Raw genomic sequence first — 27,497 nt, 5'->3', positions numbered from 1 at the left:
GCCAGCAACTTGACAAGTCCGGCTCATACAACGCCATGAAGGTCCCGGCCGACCACGCCCTGCTTTTGTCTGGCCTGCTGCTGGCTCCATCCGTGGGTGCCAGCACTTGCCAGGAACCTATCAACCATGTAGGCGAGCCAAACAGCTACGTTCAGCCTCTCAATACCTCTATCCTTACTCCCTATGGCAGCTCACCACCGGTATTCCCTTCTCGTAAGTCCACCATGTCCTCATGAGGAGCCATGAGCGTATCGCTGACCTCGTCATAGCCGAAACTAAGGGCAAGGGTGGCTGGGAAAAGGCCCTGGTTCAGGCCAAGAACTGGGTATCGCAGCTCACAGTCGAGGAGAAAGCCTGGATGGCCACCGGTCAGCCGGGTCCCTGCGTGGGAAACATTCTGCCCATCCCTCGCCTCAACTTCACTGGTCTCTGTCTGCAGAATGGTCCCCAGTGTATTCAGCAGGGTGACTACTCCAGCGTTTTCGTCAGCGGTGTGTCCGCCGCTGCCAGTTGGGATCGTAAGCTGCTATACGACCGTGGGTATGCCATGGCTACAGAGCACAAGGGCAAGGGCACCCACGTCGTCCTCGGTCCCATCGGCGGTCCCCTCGGTCGTAGTCCTTATGACGGACGTACCTGGGAAGGCTTCGCGGCCGATCCCTACCTGACCGGTGTTTGCATGGAGGAGACCATTCTCGGTATCCAAGACGCCGGTGTGCAAGCAAACGCAAAGCACTTCATTGCCAACGAACAAGAGACGCAGCGTAACCCTACCTATGCCCCGGACGCCAACGCCACAACCTACATCCAGGACTCTGTCTCCTCCAACCTTGATGACCGCACCCTTCACGAAATTTACATGTGGCCCTTCGCCAACGCCGCCCGCGCTCGCGTCTCCAGCTTCATGTGCTCCTACAACCGTGTCAACGGCTCCCACTCGTGCCAGAACTCGTACCTCCTCAACCACCTCCTCAAGACCGAGCTGGGCTTTCAAGGCTATGTCATGTCCGACTGGGGTGCCACCCACAGTGGTGTCGCCTCCGCCGAGAGCGGCATGGACATGACCATGCCCGGTGGCTTCACCGTCTACGGCGAGCTGTGGACCGAGGGATCCTACTTCGGCAAGAACCTCACCGAGGCCATCAACAACGGCACCATCACCACCAACCGGATCGACGACATGATCGTGCGCATCATGACGCCCTACTTCTGGCTCGGTCAAGACAAGGATTACCCCAGCGTCGACGCCTCCGTTGGTCCCCTGAACGTCGACTCACCCCCCGACACCTGGCTCTACGACTGGAAGTTCACAGGTCCCACCAACCGCGACGTTCGCGGCAACAACAGCGCCATGATCCGCGAACACGGCGCTGCATCCACCGTCCTGCTGAAGAACGAGCGCAACGCGCTCCCCCTGCGCAAGCCCCGTAACATCGTCATCGTCGGCAACGACGCCGGCTCCGACACCCAGGGCCCCTCCACCCAGACCGACTTCGAATACGGCGTGCTCGCTAACGCCGGTGGCTCCGGTACCTGCCGCTTCAGCTACCTCTCCACTCCCCAGGACGCCATCACAACGCGTGCCCGCCAGTACGGCGGCCGGGTGCAGACCTGGCTCAACAACACTCTCATCACGGAGAAGTCCATGCCCGAGCTCTGGAACCCCGAGCAGCCCGACGTGTGCCTTGTCTTCCTCAAGTCCTGGTCCGAGGAAAATGTCGACCGCACCTACCTGACCCTCGACTGGAACGGCAATGCCGTCGTCGAAGCCGTCGCCAAGTACTGCAACAACACCGTCGTGGTCACCCACTCCGCTGGTGTCAATGTCCTCCCCTTCGCCGACCACCCCAACGTCACCGCCATCCTGGCCGCCCACTACCCCGGTGAGGAAGCCGGTAACGCCATCGCCGACCTCCTCTTCGGCGACGCCAACCCCTCCGCCAAGCTGCCCTATGTGATCGCCTACAACGAATCGGACTACAACGCTCCGCTCACCACCGCTGTCGCTACCAACGGCACCTACGACTGGCAGAGCTGGTTCGACGAGGAGCTCGAAGTCGGATACCGCTACTTCGATGCCCACAACATCCCCGTCCGTTACGAGTTCGGCTTCGGTCTCAGTTACACTACCTACAACTTGACCAAGCCGGTCGCTGCTAAGCCGGTGGCCTCAAACTTGACTGCCCTTCCGGAGCAGCGTGCTGTCCAGCCTGGTGGTAACCCCGCTCTCTGGGATACCGTGTACACCCTCACTGCACAGGTGAGCAACACTGGCAGCGTGGATGGTTACGCTATTCCACAGCTGTACGTCGGATTCCCTGATACTGCGCCCGCGGGTACCCCCCCTAGCCAGCTGCGTGGATTCGAGAAGGTCTGGCTTGAGGCGGGCGAGACCAAGAAGGTGACTTTCGAGCTGATGCGCAGAGATGTGAGTTACTGGGATGTGACGGCGCAGGATTGGCGCATCCCGGCTGGCGAGTTTACTTTCAAGGCTGGTTTCAGTAGTCATGACTTCCATGCCAATACGACTGCCACTTTGCTTAGGAATTAAATTGGAGGACGTTTTACGATGTGATATGTAACTAGCATGAGGCATATGATATGTATTTTATGATTGTAGATAGTTGCTAATCCAGTTATGCCTGTGACATTTGTGATTAGATATAGGTGCTCTTATTATATTTAGGTGTTTGACGCTCCAAACTATTGGAGGAAGATTCCAGTAGATCTTTTCTTCTCTGAGTAATATATACTCGACCCTTGATCCGGAGAAATAGTGCTCGGAAATCTTGATGAACGGCGTCGGACGCCACCAATAGAGCCAACCTAGCGCCGGGACGAATAGGAACGACCGACATCTCCGGCATCTTCCTCCAACTTCCTGTTGGTAATCTGCCTCTTCTCTCATTCCTCACACGCCGGAATATTCCACAAGCCAACCTATGTCAACTCTCAGTTGGGCCCAGGTTCATACATCGTTCATTCGGTTCTTTTTCCTCTCACACCTTGCTAGTGCTTCATGGGCCTCCAAAATCGGGCCTTGCAATATACCATCCTAAGTCGCTGCCAACTCAGCAGCGCCATTATCTCAACCTCTTCTTCCTCAGGGACCGTAAGGCGGACGACGCCATTCCCTAGTTGGCACGTCCATCCAATATCTTAAATGCCTTGGTTCCTATTCCAGCTTTCAGCGACCAAGGCAGATTGTCCCGAAAGATCTACCCGACGTCAGCGATCGCGCCCTTGTTTCCATGATATGAGTACCTGAGTTTTGTAACTCTCCACTTAGCATAGAGTATGCATACTCATCTTTTGGGTAATTATGTACCTCGGACCACGGACGAAGTCAATCCAAAGAGAGTCAGTCTTCTCTTCAATGATAAAAGTGAACCATGTGGAGACCTGGACTAAAGGGAGATATCTTTCAGATTGCGGAGTGGGCTGAATTTTTTTCGAATATGATGCGCGGCTTCAATTGGTCGCGTATTCTTCCCCCCTCCCCCCGTGATGCCTGGTAGAACTCTTTTCGAGCCATTACTCATGTGGCCCAGTTGCTGTTGTCATGGAGGATCCAGGAGAGGGATTTCCGTGTAATGACCAGCCTTTATCTGGTGTAGACGAAACGCAGAGCCCTACCTCTCAGCCATGGTGCTGAGTATTATCTCTGTGGAAGGCAAACCCAATGACCATAAATCGGGTGCGCAGTCCTAGTTCATATGGAAGGGCTTATTTATGGAAGAAGTCATCCATGATAGTGATCGCTTGCTTTGCTGGTATTTAACAGCTGATCGAGATCGAGCCATTGAACGCTATGCTCGAGTGGCGATTGTAGACGTAATGTAATATACCTCGATTCTTTGACTGCAAAAATCGGCGTAGCAGAATGTCCAAGAACAGCGGTATATTGTATCTGTTGCTCCTTATGGGCTGTTGCTTGCTTCATGTATTTGGCAACTCGTTCTACTGCTCTGTTAGCTATACTCTATTTTCATAGGTTACTCTTGGTCACTAACCTATAGGTTCAGTTCCGAGATTTAGGTTATGTCGCGTAGGTTTGTCACTCATTGATCCAGGTTATCTGTTCACCATTACCTAGGGACAACCTAAGAAGTTCCAGCCATCCCAGCTGTAATTGGAATAGGCGTGCGCCCGCCACTCTTCCGCATTCATTTGGTCATATATGAAGTTATGCACGCAATGGGGTTGTTAGAAACTGGTGTTGTCACTTTCGACAATCATCATGGCTGGTCTCTATTATTCAGTGTTTTCCCCGGGCCCGTCAAAGAATGATTGACGCACAAGGCCAAGGCTTCATACTGAGAACTCTATTGACTGGTAGCCAGACATGACATATCGCATGTATATGCGAGGCTTCTACAAGCCAAGCCACCAAGTCAAAAAAGAGGTACTCGCCCACTGCACCCTTGACAGAGGATCTATAGCTGCCGATCAAACCGGTTTAAGCTCACAGTGAATCCCAAGGCCATGGGCCATGTATAGACAACCGTAGGGAAGTTAACATTGTCCCTTCAATTAGGGGCACCACCTGGCATCTTCGTTGTAGATGGGTTGTAGAGCCATATTTAGTGAACATGTTAGCTAGATAGCGAGTGCTATCCCCAGATCCAGGGTGTGGGTTGCCTCCATAGTTAAAGCTTTGCTCTGCACTGATTTCGAAGTAAAACTGCCTCGGAGAATCGATGTGATAGTGTGAGGAGCGGTGTGTTCGTAGTATTCTGTCTGGAAAATATTCCTGCTGTATACGAGCAGTACTTCTCTGATAGCTCAGTGATAAAACTTGTATGTGGCCTTGTTGAATGTGTCGTGCACAAGGCATGGAGAAAGACAGTATACGCCTGAAGACGAAGACGGAAATGTGGATGAAGATGGTATATAGTCTGGTCAAGTCGAGAGAAGAGACGAACAGTAAGTTAGCCCAGGCAGAAACATGATGTTGCTTCAAGCAGTTGAACTGTTCTAAAGCCGTTTGCATATATACCACGTTCCATGTGGACTTAACTTGATCTGAATAATCCACATGTGCCGAGGCAATGTTATTGTCCAACTGCTCATCGCCAAGATCAGGCTGCGGTTTTCATACAGCTCTCTGATAGGGAAAGTCATAAACTTTCCTACCTCTAGCCCGACCCACTGAGGTGGAAGTACCGTCGATTCAGGAACGCAGTTGCAGGGATGTCGGAAAGGTCATGGCAGATGAATCGAGGCAGAGAAAGTGAAGATAGGCATTACCGCCAGTCGTTGATAATGCGCAGTAAATCATCCTCGTCAGTATATTTGACCGCTACTTGTCATGCATGACCACACCCAATAATGAGCCGAGAATTGTCTGTGGTTAAAGAGAAAAGATCATAATATCCTATATCTTATCTCTTAAATCCAAAGGGATTTCAATAGTAATAGATACCTGCTCGTAAGACAGGTTAAGGAAGACCATTGAAGATTTTGACCCTAGGCGACTAGCACAGACAATGTTCAAGCGAGCCACCGGAAACTTTTTTCTTTTTTTCTTTTTTTTTTTTTTTTTGACGAATATTTCCCTGCCAGGGGCACATCCTGCGAAATGGATGGTGTGTAGGATTATCCTATCATGCGGAGGAGATGTAGTAACAACCGCTATGGGATTTTTTGAAGCTTCCGCATTTATCGACTCCACGAAGGCGAGTAGATGTCTGTCACAGGATCATTAACGGGAATACACGGAGTCATCATCGAGAAATTCGAGCATTTTTATCTCATAGAGATGGTCTCCGAGGCTCTTATTGTACGCGCATCATGCCGTTGGAGCAGCGAACCTTACTCGGTAACCGTCACTGCCGGGGTGCCATGTCTTCTCTTCTATCCTTTTCGAGGATCGTCTTAATGCTTGAGTGTCTTCTCTTACTTCCCTTAGCCCAATGTTTCTTCGTTGGGCTTGCTTGCGTACTGCAAGTCGTACTCCCTGAGGACTAGTAGGCCCTTGTCTGTCTCCGAAGTTCCCAAAACCAGCTTTTTCACACTATACAAAACGACAATTCGAAATTGATCGTCCCTCCCCAGCTGTTGAATCTCTACTTTAGTCAAGTTTCGGGTTGGAAGCTTTGGCAAATAAGCTGCACACCTTATCACACTTGGTGTGTTTATGTGTTGTAGAGGTATTGATAAAGACAGAAGCAGTCAGGGGATGATCAAATCTCTGACTGAAAGATCCTTCATCAAAGTAATCAAGACTGTCGATGATGATCGTTTCTTCACAAGGCCTCAGGATAAGTGGAGGTGCATATACTTTGTCGTTTCAGCGGAGGGGAAGTCCAGACCGAACAGACGAAGGCTGAGCTTTCCCAGCGTCTCCTATCTGTTTATTTCTCCATCTGGTGGATGCAGTTGAACGAGCATGAGACTAGTTTTTATCTTTTCAATACAGGAGAGACACCCTATCTCAAGGTGCTGATATTCAGTGTTTGAATTCATAAAACTCATCGTCGATCAGCCGTCCGATAAAATGTGCTGTATACTTATTGTAATTCCAGATCCGCATCCTGTGCTGGTATATTAGTAACTAACCTGTCGCATAGTTATGGATGACTGCATCGCTTACTTATGACACATTGGGGTCTCAGAAATAGTCTGTAGTAGAAAGAGACACGCATTTGGTGAAATATATAATATGTGTCGTAAATATGCTCTCTGAGCACGGGCTAATCAAGGATGGATTCAAGTTCGCGTTTGGCTTTGCTGTCTACCAGGAGCAGCTTTCCTATGTTGCGTAAATCGAGATGTCGGGACATTTTGTGCGCCAATTCTAGTGGAAGTTGATGACAAGAAAAGATATTAAGGCGATGATTGACCCCTTCATTCATCTGATAGGTAAAGCGAGTGAGAGTGATGCTTGCCTGGCCATTTAGTAGATGTGTGTAACTCCTATGACTCGAGCATGTTACCTATGACTTCGAAATAACCAGGAAAAAAGTCAAGCTATCAAAGCTGACGAGGTTGTCTAGTTCTCCACAGCACCCCAAAAGTTCGCCTGTGTTGCTCGTTGATCCGACCATTTGTTGTTGCCACGATCGAGAACGTTGGGAATGACAAAGTAGCAGGTAGCAGGTATATTTGTTCAGCCGACGTTTTATAATAAGGACGGTGTAGGGGAATGCAGTCGCGCGAGAATGACGATAGGTCAGAACCGTAGGAAAGAGGGGATCGGGGAGGTGTCTCGTTCATATTCGCTGAGGTATTCCATATAAAGCAACTTCTCGCTGTCGCAAACAAATAGACTCTTCATTATGCGGGTCAAATATATCGAGATCAGCACATGGACAGTGAGATGCATTTGATCTTTTTCCCCCTTGCCGACCTATCACGTAAGTCCGCAAAAGCGCACCACCGGCTCAATCTCCGTTTCAGAGCTATTTCTGGAGGCTTTGGCGCGTATTTCGGAGAGATTTAGACACAGTATCGCTGCTCCACGTTAGATATCCATCGGAAGTGGCTTGGATCTGCTGCATGGCTAGGTAAAGACGCGCTGCTTGGGTCAACCGGCAAGTGTTACCGTAAGTTTGTGTACGTGTCCATGAACTTCCCCGTGAGATCTGTTGTGCAATGAGGAAGTAAATACCCGAATATTAGAGACATCGATGTTGCCTTTCTATCACATAAGCTGGATAGGTGGCCATGTATGAGGAGGATAGGAGGGAGCTGTGATATTTGTGTAGGATGATCTGTTAAGAAGAGTGGAATATTGAAGAACAGACCGTCATGGTTACACTCGCCAAATGTAGCTAGGTCCATATGCATGTAGCCATTAGTAACAGACTGGGCCCGGACTTGTGGTCTATCGTGAAGATTTTCACAAAGTGAATCACTCGGTCTCCGTTGCCAGTGAGTCCAAGTCTGTATGTATTGTCGCCAAAAGACGGTCCGGGCACTTGGACTTCGAGCAGAACCAAAGGCCGATTATCCAGATTTTTATTCGCCTCAATGCTACTAGCAAAGAGAGTAATATCATTAAGCCATTCGACAGTCTTCCGGTCTATCCCGGCCCACACTGTGAACGTTAAGGTACTGTTTTCTCAGCACAGTCGAATTGCAGGCGTGATGGTACGCTCTGCTGTTTTCTTCCGAGTCGCTTAAGGCGCCGAGTCGATGTAGTAGGTAATGATCGTTTCCCTCCTTCTTCGCATCTAGCTTCTCACTCTCCTCCAGCAACTTCCGTCGCTGCTTTACGCGCTGAAGGTTATCTGGCTGCTAGATTCGGCATCAACCTTGGGCTTTAGAGCCGGCAGTCCTGCGTCTGGAGCATGTGCGGTTTAAGCTTCACGGTCGATGATGAGCGGGAAGTGTGAAACTGAATACAATCGTTTCAAGAGCTAAGGGGATCAACGCCTGTTAGAGTCCGTAGCTAACACAATGATTGGTCTCTCCATAGTTACATATCCTCAGGTTTCTTCTTCTCAGAAACCGTGCCAGATCTCTGTTGTGACTTTGCTAGGAGCCATACCGAAACGGAGGGAAGACCTACCCAGGCTACTATTGACCCAACAATGGCCACAACCCATATCTGCATTTAAATCTGTTTTCTGTCCTGCACTTCGGAAGATGACCAAAGAGGGCAAAGAGGTTGCTCAAGCCGCAGCCGCCAGGTAGATCTTGCCTGGTGTACTGACAGGCGACGCCACTCATCTCGAGTCATACCGGTCTGGGAGCTTGGTTTCACATGTCGCCAAGCGCCGAAGGAATGAGACCAGTGGAGTTCTTGTTAATCCCCCCTTCTTCTCACTGAACTGAAATCACCATATAGAAGTCACCAGATCATTAGACGTGTGAATAGAAAGTATATGTTGCAGCAGTGAAATTGTCCGAAATCTGAACAGCAGAAGCTGCATGTACAACGGTATTTCCCAGAGTGGGCATTATGACAGGGTTAGAGGGACCTAGTTATGGATCTCAACCTCAGCAATAAGGTATTAGATTCTAATACCCTCTCTCTATTTCCTTTAGGTCGAGGTAGCGCTTCAAAAAGGGCACTTACTGGGACATGTCTTACTCATCAGGTCTTGACCCAGCAGGGCAATAACCAAATGACCTTAGCAACTGAATGACCTTTTCGTCTAACATGATGACTCGCTGCTGCTAGTGAGTATATAGCTATACACGGTCCTTGAGAGACATAAAATGCTACCCTGATAGGACGTATTGTCGGAAAGTTCCGGTCTGGACTAGCGTATGTTGTAGCGGAGCAGACAAGAGGCCAAACCCAGTCGCCCAAGACACGCATGAGGAATAAAGTGTTGTCGGCGAGATCCATCTCTTTTGAGCCGTCGCCGACAAACCAACGGCAGATCCCATTTCGTCGAGGCAGATGATTATATAATGGTCGGCCGTTACAGGGATAATGATTGTACCAGTCATGGCAATATAATTTCGCATTCGACGACATGAATCCAATCGGACTTCTCGAACTGCTCGGTACCTTCGTCATGTATCAGCAGCTGTACCGCATTGCCGACCGTTCTCAAGCGTTGGAAGGATAGTGCACGCGTTCTTCTTGCTTTCAGATCATATTATATCCCTGACACAAGCGTCGTATCCACAACTGTATATAAAGGCGATCAACCGAATGAGATGAGAAAAACTCTTGTGTCTGTTGTGGACCCCAGTCTCACTATTGGTGCGTTGCAATGACTATCCTCATCCGTTTAATATCTGTTCAGCAGTATTTAGACACTGTAACAGTACAGATGAGTCCATGATGGTAGCCAAGAAGGGTCGTACCTGCCTCCACTCCAATTCGATCTTTCGGAAAAAATCATGAGCTCAAGTCTCTGCAGTTTGTTGCCTTGTGACCCGGATCTTGTCACATATGAACATTATATAATGCGTGTCTGAAGGATACCGTGCATGGTATCCCTGAGTATCGCTGCATATTGCCCATATATTGAAGTCTTAGACAAAGTGAGAGAGGGAAATCAAGATCAAGGGCCGTCTGAGGGATGTGTCAAGGTATCTTTGGTATCACGAGGCTCAGTTGACGACTGAAGTCGGTATTGCAACTGATCCTTTTTTGTGTCAAACAGCGAAAGCAGGCAGTGCCAGAGAGTAAGGTTTGCAGATAATAGATATATGATAAGTGATAACCCATGGAGAAATAAATTGTTCTGAGGGTATCTTTGGGCACTGAGTAATATTTATTTGTGATCTGTGTGAGTGGTTAGGAAGAAGAGAAGAGGAGAGTAAGAGGGAGGATGAGAGGCTTTATATAGAGCAACAAAAGTATTTGATTACTGACTAAAGCCGCAAGGACGGTGATGGGATGTAATTGATTCAATACGGCACGCATGGAATTATGCCGTGGTGATGCTGGTTATTCACGAAGTGTAAGTCAGCTTCATGCTCTTCTATGAATTTCATGAGGTTTGGGTTACGAATCAATCAAACTCTTCACATCAAATCGTCTATTAACATGGGAAGTCAGCTCCTGAGCTTCACGCACATGAATTAACTACCTCTGTTATTTGATATCGAGCGTAAGCGGGATGAATTGCACAATATGTGATTTCTTCAATTAGTCACGTCGGCATAGGGTGTATTGTGATTACGAGAACGAGTTAGCACTCCTACAGCCAAAAGTAACAGCAGACTTGACAGGTCAATCATTACGACGACGCCGGCAAGAAGGTACGATTTCATGCAAAACCAGTGGGTATATCGCTGAATTAAGAACTTCGAGATAGCTTAGTAGCAACGTAAATCTATAACTATATGTATAAGGTCAACTTGTACGCACCAGCGTATCCACCTGCCTTGCGGCAGCAATCGACCTCTGCAGCACATCCAACTCGTCCCTTGTAAGCTCTCTGACCTCACCACCGACCATACAACTATGGTCCTGTTTCCTCGCCCCTTTAACCCACTCCGCATCAATCATCCACTTATCCGGAACCTCATAGATATCCTCCATACCAACCTGTCCCTTGTTCTTCAACAAACTGCCATTATACCACAGCAACCGCCCCTTGGCATCCACATGCGCTATCACAAAACTACATACACCGACTCTTTCCTTATCATCAACATTCTCCCACCCGACGACGCCTCCGTAGTGCTTCGAGAACTCATACTCGGCGCCAGCTAATTCCAATCCCAACCACCAGCTCTCCTTATCCCCGTAAGTGATCTTATACGTAGTTTCCTCGCGCACGTCGTATGTATTCTGCCAGCAGATATGCAACAGTCCCATGAACGTATCCGGCCTACTTTTGTCGAGCACCACGAGGCCCGAGTCTGCTTCTTCGGCGTAATCTTCCGTCCAGACAAGAGAGGCGTCCATCTCCTTACTAGGTCGGCGTATCTGATCCCGCCACCACTCGTGACGGCCCTCGAAAGCGTGCTTCCAAAGGAGACGATCGTGGAAAAGAAGCGCGCCTTTGTTGACGAAGGCGTCATGCTGGAGGAGTGCTTCCGGGGGTTGTAGGAAGACAGCATCGGCATCTGCAAGGATAACTTTCTCGAAAGGGGAGGCCAATGCCGCGAAGGGTTTTATGGCCCAACCGCCTGTTTTCAACTTGAGGGTTGTGTCATCGAAGACGGTGAGGATGTTGAGGAAGGTGATGGCGGGGCCAGAGGCAGCCAAAGTCAACAGGTGGTTCCGGTTCGTAGGGGAGAGGTCGTCATCGCCTGCGTAGACAACTTGAATAGGCAGAGTGGAGTTGAGGACAGAGCGAAGCGAGGCAATAAGGTGAGCGGCATAACGGAGGGTATGGTCGCTGGTTGGGATAACGATACCGGCAGAGTCGGGCTCGAAGGAAGCGCGGAGGTCTTGTACTGGGTGACGGGAAGATCTAGATTGGTGGGACTCAGTCTGCTTGGGAGGTTGCAGGAAAGAATATTGCGCAATGGCGACTTCTTCAATCGCGTTGTGTAAGATGGACTTGGTGGTAGAGTCTTGGGAGGTTTCGGCTTGAATGAGCCAGTCGCGGAGAACTCGGTTGCGGCGGCCTAGCTCGCCGAACTTCTCTTTGAAGGGTTTCTGGATGGGATAGTCCGCAAAGTATTGGGATATGTCGGTGATAAGGCTAGTATCTATCGTGATAGCCTCAGCTGAAGATGACTGGGTCGTGGGCTTCTGTCCCTGCCCGAATCCGAGAACTTTGGTCGTCGTTGATGCTGGCGGAAGCAACATGAAGATGGAAAGTGCAAATATGACTGCGATAGCCGCGAAGACGATCCGAAAGCCTCGCTGGCTTCGGATAGCCGCAAATTGGCTCATATTGTGCGAGAGCAGCTTTCTGGACTCATCCCAAGTCATTGTGCAACGAAGACTTCAACTGAGGGAGCATGAGTAGTGTGCGGGAATAGACCGAGCAAGTTCCGTGCAGAGGATTGCTTCTGCCTGCACGGATGACGTTGGCAGCGGGCAAACATGCAAGGCCGGAACCGGATAGGCCTCGCGTCATGTCCGGGGGCGATGACATGTTTTTAAAGTGGTGTTTAAATTAATACATCAGCGACTAGGAGGAATCTTTGACACCGGTGCATACGTGGATCCCAGTTTAGGATCAAGCCGGGCGCCGCTAATCGGGGGCCGGCAAAATAAGGGGTACATGAGACCACTGGCAAAATCCAAAGATCATTGCTAATGAGTTGCAAGTCAAGTGGGTGAACAATGGGCCTAGTAGGGCTGAACCCCTCGAGAGGTCCCCTGAGTTCCGTTGATTGTCGGGTTGACTGGGCATGGATCGGGGTCCGGCCAGGCAGACAGACCCTATCGAGAAGAAGCTAAACATGCTTTTTCCTGGCTAAGCCTCTCTGGGCCCACCGATTTAGTGGAGCTTAACCAATGGTAATCTACATTAGTCGACTCGCAAGGTTCGTTTTGGGCTTCGATTACTCACGTGCCAGGCTCCTTTTGGCATCTTTTTCGTAGGCTCGAGAAGATTTTTGCCGATCGTTGCTCAGGCAGATCCAGCGTTCCGGAGTCCCATTCGACTAAGTGGTCCATTAGTATTTAGTATAGTGAATTCCGACCATTTCCGAAGAAATAGAGCACAGATAGGGAGGGGGGCTCTTAGAGGCGTAGGTCGTGTTTAGGCTTTTGTCAAAGTGAAAGCAAACTCTGTTCTGCAAGCCCGGTCGGGATGCTTACTAGCAGGGATAACAAGGTAAGCACTACTATGTAGACTACAGGAAATTCTCCGTCAATTGTGCTATTTATGGCACTAACTTATCACCCACCATTCCACTATCACGAGAGTCAATAATCTCTGCCACAGTGGCTTGGCAGATATGCTGGGAATGGAATTGCCACGTTCGGGTGTAGTTGGACAGTGCATGAGAATGGCGCAGTCACTCGGCGATTTGAAACATTATAGCATAAAGTGTCGTGCATAACTATAATTATTAATATGTGCAATGCACGGCCACTTTATGCACATGTGAATCGATAGCACATGTCTGTCTATTTCACACGCAACACAAGATAATTCCACATGGCTGTCTGTTTGCCGGACCTCAGATACATCAAGGTTGAATGGAAGGCGACAAGCTGCATCAGTCCATCTGCTGCCACACACGCCCGCCACGTGTCTTCCCTGAAGAGTAGATCATTGTCGAAATCGTCCTTCGGAGACTAAATATCGTTTCACCCCACCTCTCCTCATCTGGTGCAGAAAGCGAACGTCGTTCATGATGTTTATCACATCAATCCTCTTGAACCAAGTCAGGTGTCGATTTCCTCCTATGGAAAATGCCATCCACCCTTTGCAGTAGATGCAGATTTCTATACCTGAGCGCCGAGTCCCTAGCGAGATACGGCTTCACTGAAGTTGGATCAGAAACCAGCAGACCCCACCTGCAATTCCCAGCCGGGCAACATTCCATTCCTATCGAATTCGACTGTCGTGATGACCTCCCCGAGTTACCGGCTCTTAGGGCGTCAGGCGAGGCAGGATGCTCATTCTGCCCAGCGCTCCGGAGATCGCTGCTGAATGGCATTAGCGAAATTCGTCTGCGCAGCTGGTCCCCAGAAGAGCATGATCAAAAATACTCCACAGTCAAGGTGGTCAAGGTTTCACTGATGGCAGAATTCAGAGCCTCGGACAATGAGAGAAGTAAATTCGCCGCAATCATAATTGAATGGGATCTTCTCAGACCAGGACAGGATCGATATGCGGGCGACATGACTGGGCCTGATGGTCTAATTTATTTCAAGCTATGTGCACATTCTGGTAGGTTATCGTCATTATCCCTTGCCATGGTCTGAAGTATACGGGCTTCAAACTGGGATAGTCTGTATGCTAACTGCGATTAGATGACCCCCTTGCACGCTATCTAGGCATCGCATATCCCCATCCCGATCAAGATAGGCTATCCACTGAAAACACAAAGACAATCCGAGACCATTTGACTGAATGCGACCAGCACCATAATCATGCCTCCAGCGTTATCCACCATGGGGAGTCCATAGCCGCCAGGTTGCCTCTCCGGCTTATCGAAATCACCCAAGGCCAGGAAGGGAAAAAGCTACGCTTAGTGGAAACCAAAGATCTGAATCGTCATGGTTCAAACTGTCAAGATGCCTCCAACGTCCCAAAGTATGCTGCACTCAGCTACCGCTGGGGCTCCGACGAGTTCCTCGTCACAACCCCCAGCAACCTCCAAGCGCATTACGAGGATATCCCACTATCGCCATTCTCAGCAGATGACCCCACGGCGACTCTGCCGCCGGGTTTCAGAGACGTCGTTGACATATGCTGCGTATTGGGCATTTCCTATTTGTGGATTGACAGCCTCTGCATCATCCAGAAAGAAACAAGAACCAAAGAGCAGGGTCTTCTTGAGATCCAACAGGACCAGTCCCGACGCGACTGGGCCTCGGAGTCGACCAAAATGCACAGCATCTACATGTCATCATACCTGACAATTTACTTGACTGCCACGGATACGCCCCTTGAGAAAGTCTTTGATCGACCTGTATGTGACTCTGAATGTCTGAAATGTCTGATTCCCATTACATACTCCATCGACAACCACCCTGAAATTCACGGCTCATTCTTCATCGAACCCTCATCTTACACGGGCGAGCTGGATCACCTTTTCTGGAACCCATACCTAGCGGCCGAAGACGAACTGGACTCGTCAGTATGGAATACTCGCGGATGGACCCTACAGGAACGACTCCTATCACCACGAAAACTCTACATCGGAGTAACTGATATGCTCGGTCTAGGTTTATTTACCTGCCCCTCGCCAAAAGATTATGGGCGCGATGTCGAGCTGGCAAAACGGCCCCGACGTCACAAGTCACTAGATAAGCTAGAGATCGGCGGAACATCATCTTCGACGGGCGCAGAAGGTCCCGACAAAGTAGAATTATACAAAGCCTGGTACAAAATCGTGGAAGACTACACCTGTCGCGATCTCACCGTCCCAAGCGACAAATTACCAGCGGTTGCCGGCATCGCGCGCACTCATGCTTTGGCTTTGAACGATGAGTACCTTGTCGGATTATGGGTCCAGGATCTGGCCTCCGGACTTCTTTGGGCCACCCGTAACGCGATGAGTCCTGGGATGGATCGGTGGTTCGGGGAAAGAGAACGTCGGCCAATGATCCCAACGGAACATTATCGCGCACCGACATGGTCGTGGTGTGCCAATGATGGGGCGGTTGAGTTTCTTGCAAGTAATCTCTATAACCCGAGACCGGAAATTGAGGTTCTCGGTCACGATATAATCCCGCAGTACGCGGGAGACGGTTATGGGCAACTGGCAGTCGACCAAGGGGACCGGGGATATGTGAAGCTCAGAGCGAAGATTAGAGCGGCCCGGATGGAGGCTCGCTTTCAGCCATTACCAGAAGGCATGCTGCGGGCTTTCCCTGGACTGAATAACCGTGATCCCGAGGAGGAAAATAAGAAGTTTCAATTGCGATATGTCCATGTGGCCGACGGTACTAAAGAGAGTCATAGTGAGACTATATTCCTGGATCATGCAGGGTGCTATCTTGAGGAACAGGAAGTCTACCTGATGATCGTATCGAGAGGTGATGGGAAAGTATGGTCGGAGCCTGTTCAGTACGAAGATGGGGTCCAGTCTGCTGGGTTGGTGCTGCTGAAGTGTCCGAATCAGACGAGGTTGCAGTTCAAACGGATTGGCTTCTACGCACATTTTTATGATTTTGGCCTCACCCCGGTCTTCGATGATTGTGAGCCGCAGACTATCTATCTGGTGTAATCATGGAAGCCCTTTTGCGGGAATTAGAGATGAAATGGGTAGACTATATATTATCATGTAAGACCTCTATAACTAAAACTGTTTCAACCGTTCCTTAAAAGCACCTGCTTGCTCCAACAACCCCAAAGTAGCAACCTATGACTAATGTCCTTGTGTGATCCATATGATGACGGAAGCTTCTACCAATATACATGATTCTCAGGTATAACAGATAGACTACAACGTAACCGACGAACCAATAATCAAGGAGGAATATCCTTGATGGAGGATATCCTTGACAGAGTTCCCATCATGCCTTCATCTGGCCATCTGAAGATATAGACAGGTACTCCAATGCATCTGCAAAGCTCTTATCCGAGCTGGCAGGACTGCCGGGCTCTTGGAGCATATCTTCCTGTTGCGAGTTGACTCGGGAAGGTAAACAAGAGAAAAATCCAGCCTCCATCAGGCTGTCCAGCGACTCATCCACAGCTGGTCGCTGATTAATGATGGTCAGCAGCTCATCGAACGCAGCCGCCAAATTTTCTGTGAAATCGGGCCGCTGGCGCAGGTGATCAGAGAAATCCCCATGAGTATATCGATTGTCATACTTCGCCCGGAAATGGTCAGTTCCCGTGAGAATGTTAATGGTCTCCAAATCAGCATACAGCGCGACAATCTGCAAAAGATGCGGTCCCTTGAGACGGGGACAAGACGAGTACTCATGCCAACGATCAAGGATCAGTCGAAGGACATTGTGGCTGTTATAGGTAATTGCAGTCGTAAGAGGGGTCGAGTCATCGGCAGCAGTGGCGTTGATATCCGCTCCATATTCCAGCAAGAGCATAGCAAAACTGGGATTGTCGATACGTGCCGCTTGGAGGAGGGCAGTTTTGCCATCTGTCCCAGAGGCATCTACCTCTGCTCCAAAGTCTAAAAGACTCTTGAGCAAGACGACACTTCGAGAATTTCGTGCGGCACAGTTGAGAGGGCTCCCTTTTTTCACTCCGGTGAATTTGGCGGTATCGGGATATGCACCAGCTTCTAGGAGAAGACGAACACTGACAGTATGACCTTGAGCCGCTGCATTTGATAAGGGGCCTGAGAGTTGCACATCCATGATATTGGGGTCAGCTCCCTGACTTAGCAGAGTGACGATCGCTCGAGTGTCCCCTCTTGCTGCTGCCCAAGCTAGTGGAGTCCGGCCCATTGCATCAACAGCGTTGATATCCTCAGGATGTTGAATAATCTCCTCCTCCAGGTTGTTCAGGGATAGGCCTAGGACAATCTTGTGAGTCTGGGTAAAATTGGAGTTCTCGATGAACTCATCTAAGTATCCGCCTTTTGTTATCGTGCGAAGAGCCTTGACGGCATTGTCTGGCAGCCCCCCTTCGAGAAGGAAATGGCAAGCTTTGTTTTTCGGACTATTGTCGCTTGCGGCGATGGGTCTGTAATCTGGGTCTGCGCCAGCATGAATAAGGAACTCACAAGTCTCATATTGTTTTCCGTACAGCGCCCATCGAAGGACGGAGTATCCTCGAGTGGTACTGACGTCCCGCGGAGAGGCGAGGCCATGAGTAAAGAGGTATTTCAAGCCCTCAATATCCCCGTTGAGAGCAAAGTTCACGCACTGCGCGGTGTCCGGCACTCGTCTCAGCGTATCCAACTGCAACAGTGATCCAACATTAGGCTGATAGCCCACCTGCATTCTAACAATTGTGGACGACCAGAAGCCGATCGGGAACCAGTACTCCAGGCTGACTTGACTTGCTCGTAACTTTTGGCAGGTATCGACAGTACATCTCGGACTAAAGGCGGGAATTCCAGAGTATCCGACAAAAAGCCGTCCAACCACTCGGTCAAGGAATGCAGGAGTCGCTGACTTCTTCTCACGATGGCATGCGCAAATGCACTTTGGTCCGCAGGTAACGATGAATGGTGCGACTCTCACACCGATACCCTCCGAGCGCGGGGAAGCGGCTAGCACGGTGGGTTTAGATATCCCTGGCAGTCTTCGACGAGGTTGAGATGCAATGTATGACGAGCCCACCTGGACGGTTTGGCTTTCACTGACTTGAAGGGCCTGCTCACGAAGCATCTCTTCTACCCGTGCTATGCGCTCGTTAACTGCCACAAGAGCGCCGCTAAAATGGTTTTGCAACGCAACCTGTTGCTGCTGCATTGAATGTGCTGTTATTGTAGAAAACGACTCGATTTCCAGACGGATTTTCATCATATCATGCCTAGAATTCGAGGTCAGCTTCGGCGATAACCCACAATGTAAGACAATCCCATGTGAGGACACTGACGAGTTTGAAGCCCCGAGCATGATATTTAAGCTGCTCTTGATTGTTCGAAGATCATCTTGCAGCACCTGCAACTTGGTCTGCTCCTCCTTCCGCCAGGAAAGAACCAAAGATATGGGCACTCGTCCCGCACGGCAGACAGCAGTGAGTTTGCAAACAATAGCCTTCAGCTCATTCAGCTTGGTATGTGCCTGTTTCAAGAGGTGGGGAATGGAGGATAGTTCCTTCTCTAGAAAGGTCTGCCGCTTTTTCACCACAAAGGCAACTTCCAGGAGGACTACTTCCAGATCAGCAACCTCATTGTTGACAGCGTGCAGCCGACCAGGCAGACACTTGTACAAGGCTCGTAGTTCCGACAACTTGGAACAGACTTGAGCGGCTAATGTTGCGATCGCAATAACGCTGGAACTGATCGATAGTGGATCCATGGTTGGCAGCCGACCGAAGGATGAGCCGCCAGCGGAGTGAGCAGAGGCCGCAGAAAATTCCGGGAGACCAGTCTAACATTGGAGCCCATGACACTAGTGGTAGAGAACAAAAGTACCGTTCATCTGATGTTTACTGGTAGCGGAGTTCATTGATCCCGCTCTAGCAGATTGGGTTTGAATCCGAAGTTGGCCGGTCTCACAGCCGCTTGACAATCCAATCGTCAACTCCAGTCGGGTAATATTGAGTAACATAGTTGTACCACCAACGCTAGCTGGGCTTGAGTTGCTACGGCATCTCTATTATGAGCAGCAAGAGTCTGCGCTTTTTCTGGTGGATTCTGCTCAACTGAGAGGCTGTGGTGGCAGACTGCTGTAGCAGTCCTGATAGCAATCATCGTCCTCCATCCTTTCGGATCACATTATGAAAAGCACAGGGGTAGAAATTAAGGTCAGAAAATGGATTACAGTATTTTCATTTGGGGTAGCCTTCCCACTTCTAGGTTTGTTCCGGATTAAGCTTCAGTCAAACGCGGATATTCACGCCATTCTCGTAGAGTGGCTAGCAGTATACGAGCCTTGGCTACCACGGCCACTCCAGTCAAGATCTCCCATCTGCCCTCACCCCGACTACGGGTTATCGGCTGATCCCGTTAATAGCACGATGGTCAGCTACTCTTCCCGGTGCTGTTACTCTTCCCGGTGCTGTCTCTCTGACAGCTACTGTTCTGTATGTTGTATGCCATCTGGTGCCGAGAATACCACGACCACGGGGATGAAGTGCGTGTTCCTCCTCGGCTTCGTCCGAAAGTTATATTACCAACATTCCAAAATTATCAAGCCAAATTAACGCAAAGGATGTTAGGGTACTGACCTACCATTATGAAGCAATCAGGCAAGCTACGTAAAAATCCGCGAAAACACCAGGAAGGATGCGGTTTGAAAAGCCAAGAGAGGTCATGTAGGACAAGGCTTAGGCCTACAAGAGTATCGCTGCTTTATTTTCTTTTAACTTTCTTTCCTTTGTTGCCCCCTTTCTTACAACCGTTTGTTGTCTCCTACTTCGGTCTGCCCCTCAGTTGTGAGACTCCCGTACAACACATCGCAACTTTTTCTTACTCTCCCTCTTTCAATTCTTAGGTGATTCCGCCTAAATTTGCAACATGAGATTCGGTCGAAATATTCACCTCCATCAAGTTCCAGAATGGGCGGAGCATCATGTTCCATACAATCGGCTCAAAAGACTGCTGAAGATCGCTGTTGAGAAAGCTACAGAGGAGCAAACTCGTCCCGACTTCTCAGGTTCGTTACTTGAAACAAACTCAAAATTATGATGATTACGTGTCTTAACTCTATTCATGTCTTACCTGTTAATAGATGTGCAATCATGCCTAGACTTGAGCATCGCAGGTCATCTTCGGTTTCGCAAAGAGCAAGAAACCTATCTTCAAAAGCAAGCAGAAGAGATACAGGGCCATTACCGCATAAGCCTTTGCAATTTCGATACAGCTACGGCGGACAAGCTCTCCCGGCTTGACATTGAGATCCTTTGCCAATCGCTTTCTAGGTTAACTAAGGAAATTTCTCAACTGCAGCGGTACCAATGGCTGGATGTTGAAGCGGTTTCTCGTATCCACACAAAGATTGACAAATATCTGGGTACGGAGAAAAACCGATCTGCTGGACGAAATGATCTGGACAAATTCAAGGAACAGAATCCATCGAGGAAAGCTCTGGCTCGAAACCTTGGATTATGGATTGCTCATCTACAGGAGGCACTTTCAGATCCCAGCAGCAGGCCGCTCTACCCACAATCCCCACTTTATGAGGCACTACGGCAGGATCAACCTTCAATCGTGGTTTCTATGGTAGATAAGTCCTTACAGCAGAGCAAATCATCAGCGAAACCATTTCTCTCCCATCTGCTGGAGCTAGCGGTATATGAACTGCGACCAAATACTGTCTACACTTTACTGTTTGATGTGCTGCCTCAATACGATATTCCCATTCAGGCTGCATTATTGAATCGCTTGTTCACGGTTCTGGGTTTCCGGAAGATGCAACTATCGGCGCCGTATTCGTGTATACTCTTTTGTAAGATCCGGGATCTGCTCTGCCAGGTAATTGGGGAGCTAGGGACCAGATCAGAGGAGGTTCTGCTCTCGGAAGATACTCTCGGGCGCTTCCCTCTGCACTATGCTGCTTCATACGGTCTTTTGTGGGAGTGCGTGGCAATATTCAATGTCGCTAAAAGCTGGAACAAGGCTTCCCAATGGTGCCTGATTATGCATACTGACAAACAAGACTGTTCACCTTTTGAGTATGCGGTTGTTGGCAACCATCGAGACGCCGTTTCATCTGTTCTGGTTTACTTGGAAAAAGTCCTGCACGCATCCGATAAGGACGACGGAATAGCACCATTGTTCAGTCGAACGCTACTTACTGCGTTGCACTACGATTATGATGATCTGATGGCGGTCATCTCTCAGGCATGCGCTCGCTTTTGTCGGACGCCCAGGAACTGTGAAGGGGCCAGCCCACTGCATGTCGCCGCGCGTACCGGAAGGGCGGATCGCGTCAAAAAACTGTTAGAAACCGTATGCGTCTCTGAGCTCAACTCGGTGGAGCCAATCTACGGTTGGACCCCACTAGTTGTCGCCTGTGTCGAAGGTCACCAGAGTGTCGTCGCTGTGCTTCTTGAGCATGGAGCCGACCGGGACATCAAGGACCACCGCGGTTGGGTAGCACAGGAGCATGCCGCTTTTCGGGGACATCTTGCTTTGGCGAAGGGGATGACAGGACCATCCAAGTGGGAGTCCGGTACCGATGTGCTAACTGCTGCATCATTGGCGCAGCAGGATGACAATGTCAAGGCTCTACATCAACGGCCGCAACTGGTGGTTTACCTTGGCAGCTTGCAGGATGGAAAGCAGGTGAACCCATTTGAATTTCGGACACCATCACTGAAAACGAAAGCCACTGGCAATGACCTTGCACTGAAAGTTTCTTCTCCTGGGAATGACTCTGCCCGTCAAATTAACATGTCCTTTCTTGGTGACACAGCTAACGAATCATTCATCTTCGAGCTTCCAACCACGGGCGAGGCAGAACTGCGCCTAGAACTCCTCGATTTAGGCGATGGTCATGACGGCCAAGCAGAGTTGCTTGGTGGTGGTACAGCGCTGCTGATAGACAATCTCAATTCCTTTGGTGAGAACCGGGAAAGTCTGGTGCGCGAGAGAAGTATTCCCATTCTCGAGAGGGGGTCATTCCAGGTTATAGCTACGGTGACCTTCACATTTCTTATAATCAAGCCATTTCAGCATCCCAACATCCCCTCTATGAGAGAATGCTTTCTCCGTCATGATGACTTTTGTCTCGTAGGACATCGAGGTAAGCATACATGCTGAGGTGTATCTGCGGTCGCCGCTGACAATGTACAGGCTTTGGACAAAATGTCGCCGGGCATGACTATTTACAGTTGGGAGAGAACACAGTCGAGGTGAGTGTCAGTTTATCTAACTAGACTATATGCTCATTTTTCCCAGTCATTTCTATCAGCTGCCAGTCTGGGAGCTTCTTTTGTCGAGGTAATGTTGAACTTCCGTATTCTAAGTTACTGGTCTAACGTGTTATAGTTTGGTATGTCATTTGCTGTCTATCTTTTTCTTATTATGTACATCATGTGCTAAAGTACTCCAGATGCTCAATTGACCAGGGACCTTGTACCTGTTGCATATCACGACTTTTCCTTGAGCGAGTCTGGGACTGACGTCCCAGTGCATGATGTGACTTTAGACCAGGTTAGCAGTATTACTTCTACGCACTACTTAAAATTGATCTAACTTTCTAGTTCCTGCATGCGAGCAAGATACAATCCCCAATGGGCCATCCAACATCCATCATGGGAAGCAGGCACCACCATAAGAATTCACGCTCCAGGTCTCTTACCAGGGGCTACGAGCAAGGAGCGCAACAAATGCAAGAGAGGATGAGACACACAGTAGACTACATGAGCAAAGGTTTCAAGCCCAACACCCGAGGCCACGTTATCCAGGATTCGTTTGCAACCATCGAAGAGCTACTGACTCAGCTACCGGAGAACCTTGGTTTCAACGTCGAGATCAGTGAGTCGTCTCCGTATCTCATCTCAGAGAACATTGCTGACAATGATTTAGAGTACCCCCGAATCCACGAAGCCACCGAAGCAGGAGTAGCCCCAGTAGCGATCGAAATCAACATATTCGTGGATAAAATCCTCGAGAAAGTATTCACCCTGGGGAACAGCAGAAACATAATCCTGTCCTCATTCACCCCCGAGATCTGCATTCTCTTGGCATTCAAACAGCAAACCTATCCAGTCATGTACATCACCAACGCCGGAAAACCCCCAGTCACAGACAGAGAGAAGCGAGCCGGTAGCCTGCAAGCTGCAGTGGGATTTGCCCAGCAGTGGGGCCTCAATGGAATTGTTCTGGCCTCCGAGACTTTGATCATATGCCCTCGGCTGATCGGATACGTCCAGCGGTCGGGGCTCGTGTGTGGCTCGTATGGACCACTCAATAATATCCCCGAAAATGCCCAGGTGAGCGATATAACCCGGGGAGTAAGTCTGAAATATACTGACTCCGCCTACGTAGCTTCAAGTTGATGCTGGCATCAATATTCTGATGGCCGACCGGGTCGGGCTTATTGCCAAAGCACTGGAGGACCGGGATGGCGATGATCGGCGATTGAAAAACTAGCGGTTGCTCTGATCGGGTGCATAGATAGTGGCGACATAGATTATCAAGAATTTAAAGATCTTACAAAAAGATTCCAAATCTACATATTATGTATTTTCCATCATTCTAGATGCACTCGTTATTTCTGTGGAATCTAAAGAGTGTGTGGGAATGCCGAATGCCCACTGTGGGATATTCGCCGTTTCGGACCGCGGCGGATGAGGGTGGAGGGGCCCCGAACGGTGCCGTCGATCGTCAGCGATAAGGTGGTGATCCCAGGGGAGAGTGAAGTCATAGCTTAGTGGAAGATCTCTAAGTTAGTTAGTTAAGCAGTAGCATGGTTTTAGTCAGGCGTGGCTAATCCGAATAGCTTCAGAATGGGCAGACTACTGAAGTGTACGTTGAGCGAAAAGGACGAGCCCCGAGAAAAGACGCAAGAGCCTAGCCTAGGCCAATTCTTGGGAGGGACAAAGGCAGCTTGAACCCTGAAAAGGGCAGGCTCCACTGGTTCGCCCATGCGATCATCCGTGGGTCTCCCTTGTTGCTCTGCCATGAAGCATTTCGACTATGGCGTCACCAGCCGAGCCTCCGCCAGGGTTCCTTTTGACATCAACTGTCCACACTTTTTGCTCTGTATTTTTTGCTTGCGGCTGTTCTTTCTTTCCGCAATCATTTAGTTCTAGTTCCTCATCGATTGTCTTTGAACACATCAACGAAAGTCTCAACTTTTCCTATTGGCCGCACATGGTCGACTCCGTCTATCTCTGCTAGCAGAGATGCCGCATCAAGATGGCCCAACGGCCGACGACTGGCCGGACGAGCACATTGCTCAACAAACCACCAACAGCGCAGGTCATGGGCGGACTCCTCGACGCGCGCATTATCATGAGAAGGGACTGAATACAGGAGTCCGGGTAATGGGTGCGTCCATTCAATATTCTTTCTTCTTCTCACAATTCCCCGGGGCTGCCTACTAACGATGATCGATCCCACCAGACGATGGCCGCCTGGACATCAAGATCCGCGAACGCAAACCCTGGGTATCAAAAATCATCAAACACCTCCAACAACAGCCCGAACCCCTCCGAGAAGAGCGCAAGCCATCTGTCTGCCTCGTCGAAGACGGGAAACCCCCCTGCGCCCTGAAACTCAACATCGTCATCCAAGTCGTCGGCTCCCGCGGTGACGTCCAACCCTTCATTGCGCTAGGCAAAATAATCAAGTCCCACGGTCACCGCGTCCGTCTCGCTACGCATCTCGCCTTTCGTGAATCTATCGAGCATTCGGGTCTCGAATTCTTCGATATCGGCGGTGATCCGGCCGAGCTGATGGCGTTCATGGTGCGGAATCCGGGCTTGATGCCGCATATGAGTACCCTGCGTAGTGGGGCTATCCCGCGCCGGAGACGCGAAATGAAGGCCATCTTCTCGGGTTGTTGGCGCTCGTGCTACGAGACGGGTGATGGGACCGGGATGCATCATATTCCGGACGATCCGTGGAGTGAGACGGCGGATTATCGTACGATGCCGTTCGTGGCGGATGCTATTATTGCGAATCCGCCGAGTTTTGTGCATTTGAGCTGCGCTGAGAAGTTGGGTATACCGTTGAATATGATGTTTACGTGCGTATCCCCTCTCAAAATCCAAGATGATTCAGTGAGCTGATCAAAAGGCTGTAGAATGCCCTGGTCGGCAACACAGTCTTTCCCTCATCCGCTGGCGACTATCCGCACGAAAAACACGAAGCCCTCCGCTGCTAATTTTGCTTCGTATGCCATTGTCGAGATCCTCATGTGGGAAGGCCTGGGAGATCTGATCAACTCTTTCCGAAAGCGCGAACTCGGGCTGGACCCGTTAGACGCTATTCGGGCACCGAGTATCGCACACCGATTGCGCATCCCATACACTTATCTCTGGTCACCAGCCCTCCTCCCCAAACCCGGAGACTGGGGAGATAACATAGACATCACCGGCTTCTCGTTTCTCTCTACCGCCTCAGACTACACACCCCCCGACGATCTGGCCAACTTCCTCGAATCCGGCCCTCCTCCAATATATGTCGGCTTTGGATCCATTGTCGTAGACAACCCGGGCTCACTAACGAAGAAAGTCTTCCAGGCCATCCGCGAAAGCGGGCAACGGGCGGTCGTCTCCAAAGGATGGGGTAACCTCGGAGCAGACGAAGACGAAATCCCAGAGAACATCTTCATGATCGACAAATGTCCACACGACTGGCTCTTCCAACACGTGTCCTGCGTTATTCATCACGGCGGAGCCGGCACCACAGCCGCCGGGCTAGTACTAGGTCGCCCGACCATCATCATCCCCTTTTTCGGCGATCAGCCGTTCTGGGGCTCGATCGTGGCTCGCGCTGGCGCTGGCCCGCTGCCTATCCCGCATAAGCAGCTAACGGCGGAGAAGCTAACGAAAGCGATTAAGCAAGCGCTTGAGCCAGAGACGTTAGAAAAGGCGAAAGAAATCGGAAGAGATATGCGTAAGGAGCGGGGTGTGCAAAATGCTGCTGCTAGCTTTTATCAACATCTAGATGTGCAGGCTATGCGGTGCTCTATCTGTCCAAATCGGCCAGCTGTGTGGTGGGTGAAGCATTCACATATCAAGCTGAGCACATTTGCTGCGGCGGTGTTGGTGGAGACTGGCTTGATTAGTCCGCGGAATGTTGTCCTGTATGTTCTGTGCAGTTTATCTCTTGTGCATCCAGGGTCTGTGACTAACGGAGGATGTAGATATCGGTCACGCGAATACGACACCAATCGAGATCCTCGGGGACCATTATCAGCCGGTGCGGAGGTTCTCTATGGTATCGTCTCGGATTTCGTCACCAGCATCGCGGAGGCGCCTAGCGGAATGCGAGGCATATTCTCGACAACACATGAGCGTCGACTCCACCACAAACATGATTGGAAGAAAGAGCTTCATCTGTCCTATCTCGATAAATCGTCCTTTCACCGCCACCGCCGTGGGCGAACAGAGACATCTCTCGATTCGGGCGTCGGGGCTGATATGATCCCGAATGGTGACAACCAACACTCCGTAACGGCGGATCAGAACCAATATGAGAATGGTGAACGCGCCTCCAACGAGAACTCTCGAGGTTCAATCGAATCCGACGAAGCCTATCACTCCGCCGGGGAAGATATAAACCGAGATCAGGCCATTCCCGACCGACAGCAGAATGTAGACGGAGCCACCAACAGCCCCAGCGGTGGTGAATCATCCAGCCCGCACACAAGCAGCTCTGACACCGAGACGTTCGACACAACTGATGATGATATGGGCGCGGAGCTTGATCTCGAGCGAACCATTACTCGTTTGCGAACGAGGGAAATGTCTCATACAAAGGAGATCCTAGCTGAGACGTCGTATCATAGCGCCCGTGCGACAAAGCATATTGCGAACTGGCTTATTAAATTGCCTACAGATCTGACCTTGAGTCTAACGAAGGGGTTTCACAATGCCCCCAAACTGTATCATGATACCTTAGTGGAGGATTCGCCACGAGTGCTTGGAGTGAGGAGCGGGTTCCGCGCTGCTGGGACGGTATGTTCCCTGGGTTCCCGAGAGAAATGAGATGAGGTTGCTGATGAGTATAGGAATTCACGCATGGATTCTACAACGGCATTACCGGACTTGTCACACAGCCTGTGGTCGGGATAGAAAAGTCCGGTGCAAAGGGATTGCTGACAGGTATCGGGAAGGGCGTAGGTGGTGTTTTTCTCAAACCTACTGCTGGTGAGTTTCTCCTCGACAAAACTGGCGATGTCAGGGCTAACTGAAACCTACTTAGGCCTCTGGGGTTTGGCAGGCTACCCACTGGAAGGG

General features: G+C 50.0%; 6 protein-coding genes across 6 annotated transcripts; 4 read left to right on the top strand and 2 right to left on the bottom strand.

The window, feature by feature from the left end:
- Positions 1–35: 35 nt before the first annotated feature.
- On the top strand, positions 36–2,551 carry AKAW2_60265A (beta-glucosidase; the record flags this gene model as incomplete). Its single annotated transcript, XM_041692372.1, has 2 exons — positions 36–213; positions 270–2,551. The coding sequence occupies 2 exons, from the start codon at positions 36–38 to the stop codon at positions 2,549–2,551; spliced, it is 2,460 nt and encodes an 819-aa protein (XP_041545763.1).
- An 8,214-nt stretch (positions 2,552–10,765) lies between these two features.
- Positions 10,766–12,301, bottom strand: AKAW2_60264S (putative alpha-1,3-mannosyltransferase; the record flags this gene model as incomplete). The annotated part of the gene is made up of 1 exon (XM_041692371.1): positions 10,766–12,301. One exon carries the CDS (start codon positions 12,299–12,301, stop codon positions 10,766–10,768), a length of 1,536 nt encoding a protein of 511 aa, XP_041545762.1.
- A 1,437-nt stretch (positions 12,302–13,738) lies between these two features.
- On the top strand, positions 13,739–16,224 carry AKAW2_60263A (uncharacterized protein; the record flags this gene model as incomplete). Its single annotated transcript, XM_041692370.1, has 2 exons — positions 13,739–14,219; positions 14,303–16,224. The coding sequence occupies 2 exons, from the start codon at positions 13,739–13,741 to the stop codon at positions 16,222–16,224; spliced, it is 2,403 nt and encodes an 800-aa protein (XP_041545761.1).
- A 289-nt stretch (positions 16,225–16,513) lies between these two features.
- AKAW2_60262S (uncharacterized protein) lies at positions 16,514–18,937 on the bottom strand (the record flags this gene model as incomplete). The annotated part of the gene is made up of 2 exons (XM_041692369.1): positions 16,514–18,446; positions 18,513–18,937. The coding sequence occupies 2 exons, from the start codon at positions 18,935–18,937 to the stop codon at positions 16,514–16,516; spliced, it is 2,358 nt and encodes a 785-aa protein (XP_041545760.1).
- Positions 18,938–20,097: 1,160 nt separating this feature from the next.
- On the top strand, positions 20,098–23,679 carry AKAW2_60261A (uncharacterized protein; the record flags this gene model as incomplete). Its single annotated transcript, XM_041692367.1, has 5 exons — positions 20,098–20,236; positions 20,330–22,327; positions 22,378–22,436; positions 22,788–23,519; positions 23,575–23,679. 5 exons carry the CDS (start codon positions 20,098–20,100, stop codon positions 23,677–23,679), a joined length of 3,033 nt encoding a protein of 1,010 aa, XP_041545759.1.
- A 755-nt stretch (positions 23,680–24,434) lies between these two features.
- AKAW2_60260A (putative UDP-glucose,sterol transferase) lies at positions 24,435–27,245 on the top strand (the record flags this gene model as incomplete). Its single annotated transcript, XM_041692366.1, has 4 exons — positions 24,435–24,579; positions 24,655–25,279; positions 25,337–26,341; positions 26,402–27,245. The coding sequence occupies 4 exons, from the start codon at positions 24,435–24,437 to the stop codon at positions 27,243–27,245; spliced, it is 2,619 nt and encodes an 872-aa protein (XP_041545758.1).
- Positions 27,246–27,497: the final 252 nt, after the last annotated feature.

Source organism: Aspergillus luchuensis, chromosome 6 (genome assembly GCF_016861625.1).
Source record: "Aspergillus luchuensis IFO 4308 DNA, chromosome 6, nearly complete sequence".
Classification (NCBI taxonomy): domain Eukaryota; kingdom Fungi; phylum Ascomycota; class Eurotiomycetes; order Eurotiales; family Aspergillaceae; genus Aspergillus; species Aspergillus luchuensis.
Note: the sequence above shows the minus strand (reverse complement) of the source record. Positions and strands in the feature narration are given on the sequence as shown.